This window comes from Arachis duranensis, chromosome 2 (assembly GCF_000817695.3).
Source record: "Arachis duranensis cultivar V14167 chromosome 2, aradu.V14167.gnm2.J7QH, whole genome shotgun sequence".
Lineage (NCBI taxonomy): Eukaryota > Viridiplantae > Streptophyta > Magnoliopsida > Fabales > Fabaceae > Arachis > Arachis duranensis.
Window position 1 is genome coordinate 84,170,589 of NC_029773.3, and position 17,388 is coordinate 84,187,976.

A 17,388-nucleotide genomic window follows, 5' to 3' on the forward strand; every position below is an offset into this window, starting at 1 on the left:
CTTCGAAAAAAAAAAAAAAACCCAACTAATATTAATTATTATATATGGGGAATGAATGCGATTCAAGCAATAAACTCCCTTGTTTTATTTGAAAGCATCATAATATAACTTCAATAGAAACACATAACAGTGTTTCCAAATAAACACAAATAAAGAGTAGACTATAACTCTTGCTCTACCATAAATTATTGTTTCTCGTGTCCGATTCATCATCACCGTCCGAATTTTCTTCACTTGATGCTGAAAAAAAAAATATTGATAAAATTAGTTTCAGACATATAGACTATAAACACATTCAATAAAAATAATTATTGAATATAATAGAATGATCACTCTTTTACATATAATACAATTTTATAAGACAATATCATTTCTTTCACACCAGTTTTATTGATAAAATTAACAAAGTTAATAAAAAATACATATAATACAATTTTATAAGTTTTTAATGTTTAATTGGTTTCAAACAATATTATTTCGAATAAAATAGAACTTTATTTTGAATTAAAAAAAAACAACATAGAAATGAGCAATTTGTAACAATAATTAAGCATGACGTTACCTAGAACAGTTGGTAGAGGTGCTAATCTTATAGGGAATGCTAACACCACATTTGCCAGGTAGAGAGGCAGCATTGTTAAGGTTAATTTGGCTGCCAAGACTACCTGCGACCGATTTCAAGCAGTTACAAACTGCTTGACGATCAGAGGTGGTCTTGGCAGTGCCATTGATGTTCTGGATGCCACTACAACATGGCCCGGAAACAGTCCCTCCGCTTTTGAGGTAACCGAAGCATGGAGCTATACTCTTTGTGACAAAGGAACATTGGATGGCAGCTTTGGCAATGGGTGCACCCACTATAGCCATGCACAACATGAGAACCACACATGGTGCTAGCTTAGCCATTTTTCAAAGGGAAGTGTGACTAATTGAAGGGTTTTGGATTTATGTGTAGTGATGAATGCAAATGTATGCAATATTGCTTGGTGGAAAATGGTGTGAGGGTGTGGTGTTTATATAGTGATTTTAAAAGTTTAATTGGGTTTTTATATACTCTATATATTTTTTTTTTGGTAATGGAGTTTTTATATTGCTTTTAACTTCATAAATAGATTTTTTATATTAGAAAATATTAAAATTAAAAAGATATCCTTTTTAAAAAATATGTGGCAAATATCTATTAAATTTTTAATTGTGGGTACTTTCAATTTATGAAAAAAAATATTCTGTTAATTATGATATCTTTTACATTAATAATAACTTAATTACAAAATTAAAAATATTATAAGGACCCAATTGAGAGAAAGAAAAGTATAAAACTCTAATTATAAATTTAGTAAAATTATAGAGATCGACGAACCGAAGAAAATAACTAAAACATTTTAAACTGTAGATTTTTTTTTTTAAACTAGAACCCATTTATTATTGAAAAATAATATTATTATGTATCTATCTGACTAATCTAATTCAGTGTATATGGATCCCAAATGAAATTTTTAGGCATTCAAACAACTTTTTTTTTTTCAAAATTTGAAGTTGATATATAATTAAAATCTTATTGATATATCTAACTAATGGGTATTATTATAGCTAAATATAGATATTTAATTCTGCATTTGTTCTCAAACAATTGTATGTTTGGGAAAATAGTTATTCGTATACTGAAAAACCAATGTATGTAAATACATTATATGTTTATTTAGATATGTATAAAATTAATTAACTTTTAATGTACTAATTATTTATTGAAAGAAACAGTTAATTACTTAAAGGCAAAAAAAAAAATTTCTTATATATCTCAATAGAAAAACTATAAGAAATCAACTTTTAATTTGTTAATATTAGCCAATTTTAGAATTTATATTTATAATTTAAAATTTTAAACTAAAAATTGATAATTTAGTATTTAAAATTAAATAAATAAAATAATTTAAAAAAATTAATTGATATTCTCTAACTAACATTCCTCATCTCTCCATAATATATACACTTATTAATATATGGATTACAAATACACACGAATACAACTCATTTTTAAGTGTTTCTATATAATAGGTATACTATCTAGTATCTAGTATACGTCTATACATATATGGAAATGTATGCAAAATAGACTAATTCACTTAGATAAAATAAATAAAATTTAAAATGATACAAAAAATTTAAATTAAAATTAGTTATACGTTCTATTTTAAATATTTTTATATAAATTAAATTAAATTAATTTAATTTAATTTTTATATATTATATATTAATAATAAATTAAATCAAATATATATTATATCAGTAATAAAATAAATTAACTTGATTTAATTTACTATTTGAAGTGCATATAGTTTAGTTGGTAGTTAAGTTTGTATTCAATTAATGTTTTGGGTATCTCGAGAGACTTGAGATTTGGGTTTTACATGCTTTCTACAATGTGGTTGGATTGGGACCATACAATACAGTTACAATACAACAATCCAAATACATTCCGCAAGTCATCATGCCTCTGCTCTGCGTTATTTTCAACCCTAAACTTTAGTTTGGACTTTATTTATGTCTCTTTAAAGCTACGTACCGAACAAAAGTAATAATAATAACGTGTCTTGTTATTAGGATTTTTTTTAGTTAATCCTAATTATGAAATTTCATCACGTGTGATTAATTGAATGGCAGCAATCGCTTCTCTTAGACTGGATAACAGCTACGCACTAGGATTTGAGGAGGATCAGATAGTGCAATTAATTGATAAAGATATATAAGAAAGTATCAAAAAATGTTTAAGGAGTTTGGTTGGAACTTTTTTTTGCTGACAGAGGTTTCAGTGCAAAGACCTTAGAAGCTATCTTATTTGTAATATGGAGACAACTAGAAAGATTCAAGGTAATTAATCATAAAAAAAAACTTTTTTTAATTTCTTTTAACAGTAAAATTTATCTTTTAAAAATTGAGAAAAGTATTCTGTAACTATTCAAGAACTACATTTTTAATTTAAAGAGGTGGAACGATGAGATTGTAATTAGAGAAAAAAAAATTATCCACATTCTTGTATGGCTGCAATTATGGGAGCTTCCAACAAACAGTTTGAAAAGAAGAATAGAAAAATCATTGGGGGAAGTTCTAAATTCAGACCTGTTTAAAATGAGAGGATAAAAGAAAAAGATGATGAAGATCCAAATTATGATGGACATTACTAAACCGCTGCGTCGATCACTTAAAATTGCAGGCAGCAATGAAAAAGTGATAGACCTCAAACTCAAATATGAGCACATTGGTAATTTTTGTCACTATTGTGGTCATATAGAACATGAAATTCGAGCTTATAATTTGCATTTGGAGGACTCGGCGGGAGGCAATGTCAAGGAAGAACAATGGGAACCATGGCTAAGGACTGAACAAACTGGTTGGAGAATTACAAGCATGAAAGAGAATAAAAATCCTAACAATGTTGAGAGGGAAAAGAATAGGAGGCAGCAGCAGAAAAAATCTACACCAGTCAGTTTAATCAGAAGTTTTACGAGTCTTTCGGTCGTCCAAGACAATAATTCTCAAATCAAGAGGGCTGACGCGAAAGGAAAGAAAGAAAACTTGAGGTATGGAGGAGAGGAGGATGGGCGCGGAAGTGGCTGATAGTGGGGTAATATAGGAGAAGGAAGGAAAGACGGTGGAGCAGAACATGTCCTTCAATTTTCTATTGAGAGTTTAGCAGAGGTGATCAGCAAAAAAGAAGGCAAAAGGCAAAGTTTGAAGCAGTTGGCGAGGAGGGGGTTCAGGAGCGAAAAGAGTTTCCGAGGATTTAGGAAACTCAAATAACAACAAGAAATTTTGCCAAAAAGATAACACATCAACTGTAAGGGGAGAGGGTGTCACCCAAAAAGAGACACCCGAGGAGATATGAAGATATTGATGTGGAATTGTCGGGGTTTGGAAAAATCCCTGACAGTTCACAACATCCAAGGGATAATTGAATCCCATTCCCTGAGGTAATGTTCCTTTGCGAAACCAAGAACAATGCCTCGTCAGTGGAGGATGTGATGAAGAAAGTTGGTTTTCAGTTTTGGAATACAGTGGATTTTAATGGTCTCTCGGGTGGATTGGTGGTGGCATGGAAAGAAGGGGTAGAGGTGAAAATTTTACGTCAAGAAAACTTCTTTATTCATTTCTCTTATAAGGGTTAACAAGGTGGACAACAATGGGAGCCTATAGAGGTATACTTGAGCACGGAAGAACGAAGAAGGGAGGAACAATTTCGTCAATTGCTGCAAGTCATGAAAAACAGCAGGGACAATATTATAGTTCATGGTGATTATAATGCCATTCTAGCTAACCATGAAAAGGAAAGAAGTAGACCTAAATCGAATATATCTATCCAAGCATTTAATGACTTTATTAATGAGAGTAGACTATTGGATTTGGGTTATAAGGGGGAGAAGTTCACTTGGTGTAATAGACAATTTGCTGGTAACTTGATTTGAGAAAGACTTGACAGAGTGTTGGTCTCTAAAGATTGGAGAAAAGAATTTTCCTATGCTTATGTCTCTCATTAGAACGATATTAGGTCTGATCATAAGCCATTGCTCCTTAGCACAATGAGACTCGAAAGAAGAGCAAAGTGGATATTCTGATTTCAAGAAAGGTGGTGCAAAAAATCTGAAGTGGTGAATTTGATAAAGAGCTATTGGAAACATACAATTATAGGGTCTCCCATATTTAGACTACCTGAAAAACTCAAGCTATGCAGACACAAGTTGGTGGTGTGGCAGCAACACTCTAACTCCAATTCTCAAAACAGAATCTCTGAGTTAAAGGGCCGATTAGAAAACAAGAAAGAAAAAGTTGATCAAGTCAATCTGGTGACAATCCAGTGTTTGGAGGCAGAAATAGAATATGAATTAGAAATGGAAGAAAGGTACTGGAAAGAGAAATAAAAAGTTCAATGGCTTAACTGGGGGGACGCAACACTAAATTCTTTCATTCTAAGTTTAAGACAAGGAATCATAAGAATAAAATCTATATGTTAGAGGATGAAGAGGGGGCATATAGCAATGGATACAGAGGGAATAGCTTCTATTGCTCAGAATTATTTCACAAAACTATTCTCAACCAGTGAACCGAGGGACCCCACAGAAGAAATTTGCGATATTCCACCTAAGATCAATGCTACCACCAACCCTATATTAACCAGATCAGTCACAGAACAAGAGGTTAAAGCTGCTACTTTTTTTATAAACCCATTCTCAGCCCCTGGTGATAATGGTTTCATGACTAAGTTTTTTCACTTCTTCTGGGACACAATTAAGGAGGATGTGGTACAAGCGGTCAAGAGCTTTTTTGCTAGAGGTAAACTTTTAAAAGCTTTTAATCATACAAATATCTGTCTTATTCTGAAGATTGAAAATGTTACTTCTATGACACATATTAGACCCATAAATCTTAATAGTATTTTCTATAAAATTATTTCTAAAATTCTAGTGCACAGACTACAGTTGGTCATGAACAGAGTTATTAGTGATTCCCAAAGTGCTTTTATCAAGGGTTGTTTGATCAAGTATGATTTGATAGCACATGAATTTATGCACTTTTTAAAGAATAAGAGATTTGGTCAGTATGATATGGCTTTGAAACTGGATATGAGTAAAGCGTATGACAGGGTTGAATAGTCTTTTCTCTAGGAGATAATGAGAAAATTTGGATTTTGCAACAAATGGATTAACTGGATCAAGAAATGTGTGATGACAGTTTCTTACTCTGTTACTATTGATGGACAACCTCATGGTTTTTTCAAACCATGTAGGGGATTCTGACAAACCGAACCCCTCTTCCTATATTTATTCCTTTTTTGTGCAGAGGGATTATCCCATCTGCTCTACAGAGGAGAACAGGGACACGAATTTTTTGGATTGAGACTAAATCACAGCTACCCAAGACTCAGTCATCTATTTTTTGCAGATGATTCCATCCTTTTCTACCGAGCCTTTGAGGAAGATTGTCACAGTCTTATCAGAATACTGAAGACATATGAGAAAGTAAGCGGCCAAGTGGTGAACCTGAATAAATCATTTGTGTTCTTTAGTTGGAATACCCCGGGACCTACTCAAGATCACCTAGCTAATATTCTCCTAGTGCCTCATGTGTGGAATTAGAACAAGTATCTGGGACTCCCGGCAGTGATTCAGAGGTAAAAAAGAGCTACTTTTAACTATATCAAAGACAAGGTAAACCAAAAATTTCAGCCATAGAAAAGGTCTCTCTTGTCTTCTGCTGGCAGGGAAATCCTAATTAAAGCTGTCACAACAGCGATTCCGATTTACACCATAAGCTATTTCAAGCTACCAGACACTCTACTCGAAGAGATTCAAAAAGCTATTATGCAGTTTTGGTAGGGACAAAAAAGTAATGAACGGAGGATGCATTGGGTGGAGTGGAAGATAACATGTAGACCGAAATCACAAGGTGGACTCAATTTTAAAGACATGAAAGTTTTTAACCTTGCAATGCTTGCAAAGTAAGGGTGGAGGCTTTTAACAAGACTTCATTCATTAATCTACAAGGTCCTAAAAAGCAAATTCTTTAGATTTTTCACATTTTTGAGTGCTGAGATAAGAACAAACCCCGCTTGGGGATGGCGTAGCATCATGGAAAGCAGAAAGGTGTTGGAAAAAAGAATTCTCTAGGGAGTTGGAAATGGCAGATCAATCAGAATTAAGGAAGATTCTTGGGTCATGAACTTTGTGGCTATTACTCCTAATCCTACTCCCAAACTCAAATCATGCTCCAAAATGGGTGCCTGAACTAATTCAATTAAATGGCCAATGGAATCAACAAAAAATAACAGAGACATTCAGCCCAACAGTAGCAACAACTATTTTACAAATAAATATCCAGGGAGGAGAAGATAAGGTTACTTGGATGCTGAACTGAACTGGTGCATACTCGGTTGCGTCTAGGTACATCATTGCTTTCCAATTCAAGCATCCGCCTCTTGAGTTTCTCTCGGGACAATGCCACTCGAAACCCTTTTGGTATAGCATCTAGAATTTGAAAAGCCAACCAAAAATTAGAAGCTTTCTTTGGAAATTACTACACAATGCCTTACTAGTAAAGCTCAAAATTAGTGCCAGAATTAAAATAGTGAATTCAACTTGTCCTAGATGTGGTTCGGCGGAAGAGTCAGTCTACCATTGTCTGTGGTATTGCACTGATTCATTGGAAGCTTGGCACTTAGTGGATTTCTCCATCCTAAACCTAGATGAACACCATTGGCGATGTTGAAAAGAAGTTACAGAGAAAATGGAAGTTTTCAATGACAAATCAGATCAGTAGAACTAGCGACAAACTTTCTATGGCAGCTTTGGAAGGCTAAGAATAGCTTCATCTTCGATGGGTACAGGAAGCCTCCATCCCTTTGTGTTGAAGAGGCCCGTGCTATGCAACAAGAATGGAAGGGGATGAACTGACCTTACCAATTCTTCATACTTCTTCAAGTAATAAACTTTAATTAAATTCTGTTGGTGAAACTTTTCTATATTTACCCCTTGGTGCATGTAAGTCCTTAATGAACCTTTTTCTAGTAATGAAATCACTATTTTAGACAACAAAAAAAAAAGCTATGTACCGAATCCAATTTTCTATATTTAATAAAATTAATATTATTATTTTAGTCAATATTTAATTTAAAAAATATAATTTATATTTATATTTATTAAAGTTTATATATAGTTCTGCATAATTGAAAAGTAGAGTTAGAAAGCTGAAAAACCTCTTTATGAGCACCGAAAACCAACCTATTAAAGTCGACGAGAAATCGCCGGAAGAAGAAGACCTCATCACCAGGAGCACAAAAAAAGTAAAAATGGATGGGGCTAATCAGTATGACGACCCCAGGGAAGGCATCGAAGACAAGTCTACAGAAATAGAGATGGAGTTAGATGAAACTCCTACAACCGATCAGCATATTAGGGACTCCATTGTCCTAGAAATTGATCAACAGCCGAACAAATCATATCGTGATATGGTAGTCAATAATGAATTTGAAAAACTAAATCCTGATGAAATTGTTGAACTTGTGGCAGAGGACTATATCGCTGAATCCGACCCCATGGATATGAATATGGATAATCAGACTCCCTTCAATCCAAAGCCTAATATTGAGGTGTCTCTAGAAGAATATGAAGAATGGTGTCGACCATGGAAGTTCTCTTTGATTGTCAAGCCTCTTGGAAAACTGGTTAATCTCCAAGGTATAGACCGATGGGTGTAGTGAAGGTGGGCTAAGAAATGCTCTATCCGGGTCATGGATCTAGTGGGAAACTTCTTTCCCGTGAGCTTCGGAAGTCAAGAAGACTATGGACATGCCTTGTTTGAAGGGCCATGGATAATAGCGGACCACTACTTTATTGTGCAAAGATGGAGACCCATCTTTATGCCAATGGAGACACAAGTGTAGAAAATTACTGTGTAGGTACGAATTCCTAATTTACTAGCAGAGTTGTACAACAAATATTTTCTCTGGAAGGTTAGAAAGTCTTTGGGTACAATGCTCAAAGTTGACGAATTAACCTCCATCCACTCTAGAGAAAAAATTGTTTGTATTTGTGTTGAGATTGATCTAAGGAACAAGTTAGTTCCCTCTTTCTCAGCTTTAGGAAAAGAATTCCACATCAAATACGAGGGCCTTCATCAAATCTGTTTCAAGTGCAGGAGATACGGTCACAAGCTTGATCAATGTCATGAATCACCAGGTGACAGCCCCACGGTGGCAGTGGCGGCGGTTAGTGGAGATGGAGGATTATCGGCAAATGCTGAAAAGGAAAAGGAGCAAAATCAGAAAACCATTAATGGCAAGAATCAACAAAATAGGAAAGAGCAATTAATCACACCGAATCAGAATCCAGACATTAAAATCCCAAAGAACATTTCCAAAAGAGGAGAAGAATCTGCTTTCAATAATAAGACTGTTGCTGCTGGAGAGGAAAATCAAGCAGAAAATTTGTTTGGTCCATGGATGTTAGTTAAGAGAAGTCAAAGAAAAAAAGGAAGGTGGAAGTGCATCTAGATTTCAGATTTTGGCAGAGGAATATCAAGGAAGAGAGGGTCAGCAGGCCCACAACAGAGGAAAAACTAGCCAACCAAATATGGAAAAGGAAAGAAATTACATGCAGGTCCATATCAAACAGAATAATCACCCAAATAATGCAAGATCTGTACAGAAACAGAAACAAGCCATCACCATCATTAAGGAGAAGGGTGCTGACATAAGCAAGAAAATACAAAATAAACCAAATCAAATTCATCAAACAAAGGAGAAACAGAAGGCTGAACCAGGTTTGAAACCAAATAAGCTAGAATATCAAAATGAGCATAAAAATTTTTCAAAAGAGAAGGAAGTCAAACATCAAGATTACTAGAGACAGTTTTTCAGATTAACAAAGAAATTGCTAAAAGCAAACAGGAGTCCCACCTGAACATCACTGACCTCTCTAACCTCCACACCAATGTCCTTATATCAAAATTCATGGGTGGAAAGAGCCTAAAGACAGCAGAGTGCTGGTGAACTACAAGAGCCACTAGACCCGGGAGAACTAAACCTGGATGAAAGCATGATGGAAGTTCAATCCCAAGAAGGAGTTGCCTCAACTCTCGAGAGAAAGAAAGAGCTTGTTTCTCCTGACCACAGGTCTATGAAGGTTTAAATTCCTGGTTTCTTCAGGAGGATTTTTCTTATCCTTATCCCTTTGTTATCATGAATATTATCTCTTGGAATTGCAGAGGAACTGCCTCTAAGGGATTCTCTTTTATCATTAAAGACCTTACTTATAGATATCATGCTAACTTAATTTTTCTACTGGAAACTCATATTTCAAGATATAAAGCGGAAGCTACTATCAAGAAGCTAGGGTTCGATTCCTGGTGTATTAGTGACGCTGATGGTTTTGCGGGAGGCATTTGGTGCCTTTCGATCAAGTCTCTTTGAAATATCGAACCTGAGATCATTAAGAAACAGTTTGTGCACTTGAAAGTTAGATATGAACAAGGAAAACCATGGTGGCTTACTGCTATTTATGGTAGCCCTCATGTAAGGAATAGAAGCAGCCTTTGGAATAAGTTAGAAGAGTTAACTATGGGGATGAATGGCCCTTGGTGTCTTGGAGGGAATTTTAACTCGGTTGCCACTTTGGATGATACCGAGGGGACCTCTAACCTCTCACAAGATACCAACAGATTCATTAGTTGCATGAGAAATTGCAATTTAAATTCTTTAGACTTTTTTGGCCCATCATACACTTGGTAGAGAAGAAAGGTCAAGAGAAGACTGGACAGATTCATTTGTAACATTGATTTTTGTAGTTTGTTTCCGACAGCAGGGGTTAGACACCTTCCAAAGCTCAAGTCTGACCACTTACCACTTCTCCTTGATTTCAACATCGCCATTGTCCAAGGAGGGGAGAGACCTTTTCGCTTGCTGGAACCTTAGTTAACTCATGAAGATTACAACAACCTGGTCGAACAGAGTTGGGACAAACAATGAAACCTCTGGATAATATTTCAGTTTTTGTGAGAAATGCCAAATATTGGAATATCCACACTTTTGGCCATAATTTTCAAAAGAAGTGTCGGCTTTTCACAAGGTTGGATGGTATTAATCGCAGCCTCTCTTTCAATACAAATTCTTTCTTAGAAAAGCTACAGAAGGATCTTTGGAAGGAGTATGATATTATTACTATTTAGGACGAAAGCTATTGGCAACAAATGTCTATATGTAATGTGATAAATTTTGGCGATAAGAATTCTAAGTACTTCCATCAGAAAGCTAACGAAAGAAGATGGAAAAACAAAATACTTACTCTAAAGAATGATGAGGGAAGTTGGATTGAAGATGTGGATACTCTTAAGACTATGGGAGCCTTTTTTTTTCAAATCTTTATATTCACCCGATCAATATAATCCTGATTTGCCTATGTTTACTATTGCAGGTCGATTCCCTACTATCTCAGAGGAAGGAAAGCAACAACTCATAAGAGAAGTCACAATAGATGAAATAAAGCTAACAGTCTTTAATACGGGAAGTTGGAGTGCTCCAGGAAGCGATGGGCTACCTGCCAAGTTTTTTCAACATTCTTGGAACATTGTGGCTGAGTCCTTTACTGAGTGGATAAAATTGATTTTTAGAGAGCCAGAGAATATAGCTCACGTCAACCAGACTCTTATCTCTATTATTCCTAAGACCCATTCTCTTGAAAATTTTACTCATTTTAGGCCTATTAGTCTCTGTAATGTGTGTTATAAAATTGTTAATAAAATTATTGCTGACAGATTGAAACATCACTTGAGCAGTTTGATTGCTAATACCCAAGCTAGCTTTGTCACAGGCAGAGTTAGTGCGGATAATATTTTAATTGCACAGGAAGTTGTTCATACTATGAGGACCAGGAATGGAGGCACAAGAATTATGGCCATAAAGATGGATTTGGAGAAAGCGTATGATAGGTTAAACTGGCTGTTTATTATTGACACGCTTAGGTATATTGGAATACCGGAGGAAATCATCACGCTCATTAATCTCTGTATCTCCTAGCATGAGCCTTCTTTGGAATGGATCTCCTTTTGAGGCCTTCACACCATCCAGAGGAATAAGACAAGGAAATCTCCTTTCACCCTATATTTTTGTATTTTGTGTTGAAAGACTATCACATCTTATCCTTTCTTTTATTGAAAATAAAAAATGGAAACCTATAAAGTTGTCTAGCAATGGCCCTAATCTTTCTCATCTTTGCTTTGCAGACGACATAGTCCTTTTTGCGCAAGCTAACCGGGACCAAGTTGATGTTGTCAAGGAGGCACTAAAAATCTTCTGTGAATCTTCAGGACAAAAAGTCAGCCTCAATAAGTCGTGCGTTTTCTTTTCCAAAAATGTGAACCACAATATCAGAGAAGAGCTTAGCCAAGAACTAGGGATTCCCCTCACTAGCAATTTGGGAAAATACTTAGGTGTTCCACTGATCCACGAGAAGTGCAGTAAACAGCATTTTCAACATATCATTGACAAGATGCAAGCCAAACTCTCTAGTTGAAACATGAAGACCTTATCCATGGCAGGAAGAGCAACGCTTGTTCAATCCGTTTTATCTTCTATTCCAAGCTATGTTATGCAAACTATGAAGGTTCTGATCAAAATCTGCAACAAGATTGATAAAATTTGTCGAGACTTTCTTTGGGGTTCAAGTGATCAAGATAGAAAAATTCACCCTCTAAGTTGGGACACTGTGTGTAAACCAAAAGATCAAGGCGGGTTAGACATTCGCAAAGCTCAAGAAACAAATAATATTTTTCTCATGAAACCTGCTTGGGGACTCATGACGAAATCTGATAGCTTGTGGGTTAAAGTTTTCAAAGCCAAGTACAGCTGTGGTGAGAACTTGATTCCCAAAGTCCATCAAAAAGCCAACTGCTCAAACGCTTGGAAAGGAATCGTGAAAGTTTAGAACCAATTTTAAAATAATTTTATCTGGAGAATGGGGGATGGACAATCTATTGCAGTTTGGACTGATCATTGGGTTCCAGGAATTACCAGCCTAAAATATATATCTTTATGTCCTATCGCTGTAGATAGAATAGCCGAGAAGCTCTCAAGTTTTACTAATAGGGATGGAGAGTGGAATTGGGAGATGATAAACAGCTATTTCCCTGAAGATATTTCTGAGATTATTCGCACGCTAAAAGCTCCTCACTACTCTCTTGGTGCGGACTGTATTAGCTGGTTACCCTCTACTAATGGAGAATTTTCTATCAAATTAACATATTCTACTTATTACAGTGAAGATGGAAAATCAGACACAAAATTCAAATTGTGTTGAAAAATTAAAGTTCTTCAAAGATTAAGAACTTTCACTTGGCTAATCTATCATAATGCTCTTCTTACAAATGCTAAAAGAAGGACAAGAGGTCTTACCATGGTTGGAAGTTGTCTCAGATGTCCGGATCATGAAGAGACTCTGCTCCATGTGCTGCGCGACTGTCCCTATTTCTGAAGTGTCTGGACTAGTAGGTCAACCAGTGCTCTTTCCCAAGTTTCTTTAATCAACCTTTGCAAGATTGGCTAAAGATAAATCTCTTTAAGATCACTCAAAAAATTAGTGGGACTCCTTGGCCCACCCTCTTTGTTATTGCCTGCAACAATATTTGGAAAGCCCGGAATGATTTAATTTTCAATTCGAAAATTTCTACCAGCCTTCATGTGCATAATCTTTCTAGTTATTTGGTAGAGCAATACAACAATATGACAAACCTCACTGAGAGCAGAAAAAAAATTCTCAACCCCACTAAAGCATACCTTGTCGGTTGGGAAGCTCCAGTGGATGGATGCATAAAGCTAAATGTTGATGGCTCAGTCATCCAACCCACTGATTATGGAACTTGTGGCGGTCTCCTTCATAATGGAGATGGTAATCTCGTGGCGGATTTCATGATGAAAATTAGAAGAATTACCATAACATTTGCAGAAATTTGGGCCATCTACACAGGAATGAAGCTAGCAGTGGAGCTAAAAATCAACAGATTACAGATAGAGACTGATTTTTCTTGTGCATTGAAACTAATTGACGGGTCATCTAGTAGCCACCATCATACGCTTTCTCTTATTAGAGCCATTGAGGATCTCCGCAGCAAAATGATTTATGTGTCGTTTAAGCACGTATTTCGTGAAGCTAATTTCTGTACTGATGCACTGACAAAGCAAGCTTAGTCAATCTCAACGGGCCTTCTCTGTTTTGCGGCTCCACCCCTTTTTCTGATGCCTCTCCTTGCTGATGACAAAGGTAGAAGGAAGAGTGTGAGAGTGGTGCCAACGTAGTTGTGTTATCCCTCAAAATTTTCTGTTCTATTAATATCCCAATACTCTTCCTCCTCTACATTTTATCTCTTTAATTTTTCGACATAAATAGGTAATGTTAAGGGTATATTTCTACTCTCAAAAAAATGTTGGATCTAATAAAATAGTTCCTTAATTAAATAAAATGAATTTATATTTTTAAAATATAAAAATATTTGATAAAATATACTAAATGACAAATTTTTTTATCGTTTCTATTGCCGTTGATGTCACTATCAACATAACATAAAAAAAATAGATAATGAAATTTAAATTTCTAACACTTGTTTAAATAAACAAATGGACTAATTATTTTACAAATTCAAGTTATGTATTCTATTATGTTTTTTTTTAGTCATGGTTATGTATTCTATGTTTTTTTTTTTGGACTTGGGGATATGTATTCTTTAAATATTAGTAATACCAATTCGTTTTTTGTTTTTGCTAAACTCAAAGCCCAATTTCTAATGACGGATAATTTTAAATAAATATACACAAACGAATCAAAGCCCAAAGTGAATCCTTCGGTCTAAAGAATAATGTTATAAAATGTTCAAAAATTAAGTCCACTAACAATACTTTTGTTTTTGGTCATGCACTGCAGACCCAACTCTATATTAACTTATGAAAATGACTTAATTTGTTGGAGCAATTTTTCCGGGAGAAGCCTGGAGGTTTGGGATCAGCTCAGCCTAGGGGTGCGGGCTGATTCAACGAGATTTTATTCTATTATAAAATTAAAAAAAATTACGATTCACAAAGAAAAGAAAAGTTAGATTTCAAAAATTAAAGTTTTAATAATTTTTTTAAAAAATAATTTTTTAATTTTATAATAAAAAAATTTTAAAAAAGGAGATAATTTTAGGTGAAAACAAGACATGTTAGACTTTATTTTTAACAAGCTAAACCTATAATATTTTTTTTTTTGTTTTTCACGGTATCCTCCAATTCGATAGGTCAAGAATTAATGTGTCATAGATCTGAGCTCCATTTAAGAGTCTGTCATTGGCCAATTAATTACTGCATGTACAAGGCGGGATTCAAACCCCCAACATTTATTTAAGTGGACGAGTGAGCTGACCATTCGACCAATTCAAGTTGGTTAAACCTATAATATATTTAACTGGCCTAAATCTAACTTATAGTCTATTATAAACTTTATTTTAAATACTAAGTCTGATATGTTGTTAAATTTGCTTTGACCTAATAAAAAGTCTAATATATAAATTTTTATTAAAATAAAAATAAAAATATTTAAAAAATTAATTTTTTTAAAAAAATATTTATATACAATATACTAAATTCAATTCTTATAATAATATCTAAATTTGTAAAGTATTTAAAATTTGGTTAAAGTATATTTTTTGTCTTTGAAGTTTGACAAAAATTTTAAAAATATTCCTAAGTTTTATTTTGTTTCAATTTTGTCTCAAAAGTTTTTAATTTGCATCAAATATATCCTCGACGGCTAAATTTTCAAAAAATTTAAGAGTAATCCAACAATAATGCATGAAAATTATGCTTGATTTGCTTGTGTTGAGGGTTGTTCTTATGAAATTGTTGTTGAATTAGTTTTAAAAATTAGCCGTTAGAAGTATATTTGATACAAATCAAAAACTTTTGGGATAAAATTAAAACAAAATAAAATTTAGATATATTTTTAAAATTTTTATCAAACTATAAGAATAAAAAGTATACTTTACTCTTAAAATTTTTAAAATATATTTATAATAAAGTATAACAAATTTATTTAAAATTATTTTTATATTTATTTATATTTTACAGACAAACATGACAGGCCTATTAAACTATTTTGTCAATCTAGACTTAACCTATAAATAAAATTAGGTTTTTAAATCAACCTGGTATAAAACTATTTTATAATAAGTCAGGGCAAATCAGACGGAACATTGATCAGATTGCATATTTTTTACAAGCCATCTAACTTATTCTCGGCTCTAGAAACAGCTGAGGCCGGGCCTGAGACTTAGTTGGAATGGCATGTTATGTGTGAGAGTATGTAGTGTGAATGTGTTGTAGTGTTATAATATTTAAAATTAAAAGTTGTTCAATCAATTTAAAAAATAATAAAGTGTTAAGTTACTATAGAAAATTTTCAATCACTAAGAAGATTTTGAAGAAAAATAAGAGAATATAAGATAAAAAGACACTGCATCCAATTTAAAATCGTTAAAATATTAAATTAATAAATTTTTTATCTTATAATTTTTTTTATGTAAAAATAATTTTATACATTTATCACATTTACAATATTGACAGAAAGAGGAACGAGCTCATGTAACAAGAGAAGTTATCCTAGGTTGAGAATTAGCATTGAATATTTAAAACAGTTTTGCAGTCCATATAATAAAAAAATGAGGGTAAACGATGACCAGTTGTAAGTGATTTGCTCAAATGTTATGATCCAATCAATTTAGGTTAGTTGGTTTAATTGATAGTTTATTAGTCTAGTTAAATAAATTTAAAAATTTAAATTTTGTTTTGTATATACAATAACACTTATAACGGAATGATAAAATTTTAAATGAAGTTTTGATTTATATTAAATTAGTCTGGCACACTTCTTTGAGTTCCTTCCACCTAAAAATAAACTCTGGAAAAACTGGAGATTAGCATTGACTTTTTGCCCGATGAATACACGATGATTTATTTCTAGTAGACTTAATTAAAAAAAAATTAAGAAAAGAAGTAGGAAAAACAACAAGAAGCTGGCTAGGTACCACGACAAGTATATTGTTGGGAAGATTTCTTTTATCATCACAATAATAAATATTAAATATAGAAAGAGAAAGGTTTCAAAGAAAAATCGACGAATTAATAATTAAATTAATTTTAAAAGATGAAATATTTTTTAAATTTGTCTATAAATTTTTTTCAATCAATTTAACTTTCTAAAAATTATAAATTAATTATATTTATTTTTCAGTTACTTGAATTAATAATTTGTTTTAACGATTAATAATATAAAATGTTAATTAATAATATCATAATGATATGCTTAATTAGATATTGATTAGATATATGTTTATGAAAATTTAGTAATTTAGCCTATTTTTTAATTACATAAACCATATTTTTAATATGATCTAACTATCGATAAATTTTCATAAATATATTTGATCAACTAGACATATTATGCGTCATGTATACTTTCAGTTAGTATTTTACATTATTAATCGTTAACGAAAATTATTAATAAAGTGACCGAAGAATAAATATAATTAATTTATAATTTTTAAAAAACTAATTTAATTAAAAAAATCTTTTAAGAATAAATTTAAAAAATGTCCTATTTTTTAAAAAATTAATTTAGATATTAGCCCAAAAATGGACGATGCAAAAACATAATAAAATATCAACACCCACACTACCTTCATTGTTTTATATATCCTTGTAGGGTATTGGTCATTGCCCTACTCCAAATAAATGTCGAAAGTGATTCGTAATATTTTGTTCTTTAAAATTTAATCTTTAGTAAGTCTTTAAATTTAATAATATATTATTTTAATTCTTTA

General features: G+C 33.1%; 2 protein-coding genes across 2 annotated transcripts; one reads left to right on the plus strand and one right to left on the minus strand.

Annotated features, from left to right (window-relative positions):
- Positions 1 to 85: 85 nt before the first annotated feature.
- Positions 86 to 989, minus strand: LOC107475686 (non-specific lipid-transfer protein 1). The gene is made up of 2 exons (XM_016095345.3): positions 563 to 989; positions 86 to 240 (listed from the first exon to the last, which is right to left on the minus strand). Exons 1-2 carry the CDS (start codon positions 904 to 906, stop codon positions 231 to 233), a joined length of 354 nt encoding a protein of 117 aa, XP_015950831.1. The 5' UTR covers positions 907 to 989; the 3' UTR covers positions 86 to 230.
- An 8,130-nt stretch (positions 990 to 9,119) lies between these two features.
- Positions 9,120 to 12,467, plus strand: LOC107475603 (uncharacterized). The gene is made up of 5 exons (XM_016095269.1): positions 9,120 to 9,309; positions 10,959 to 11,088; positions 11,299 to 11,549; positions 11,767 to 12,000; positions 12,082 to 12,467. The coding sequence occupies exons 1-5, from the start codon at positions 9,120 to 9,122 to the stop codon at positions 12,465 to 12,467; spliced, it is 1,191 nt and encodes a 396-aa protein (XP_015950755.1).
- The last annotated feature ends 4,921 nt before the right edge of the window (positions 12,468 to 17,388 follow it).

What these genes read in the sequence shown, in the direction of transcription:
- LOC107475603 (XM_016095269.1), top strand. Translation starts at nt 9,120, where the DNA reads ATGGAAAAGGAAAGAAATTACATGCAGGTCCATATCAAACAGAATAAT. An exon ending in AGCGATGGGCTACCTGCCAA is followed by an intron (nt 11,089 to 11,298) that starts GTTTTTTCAACA and finishes TATTGCTGACAG; the next exon opens with ATTGAAACATCACTTGAGCA. An exon ending in CATCACGCTCATTAATCTCT is followed by an intron (nt 11,550 to 11,766) that starts GTATCTCCTAGC and finishes TTTGCTTTGCAG; the next exon opens with ACGACATAGTCCTTTTTGCG.
- LOC107475686 (XM_016095345.3), bottom strand. Translation starts at nt 906, where the DNA reads ATGGCTAAGCTAGCACCATGTGTGGTTCTCATGTTGTGCATGGCTATA.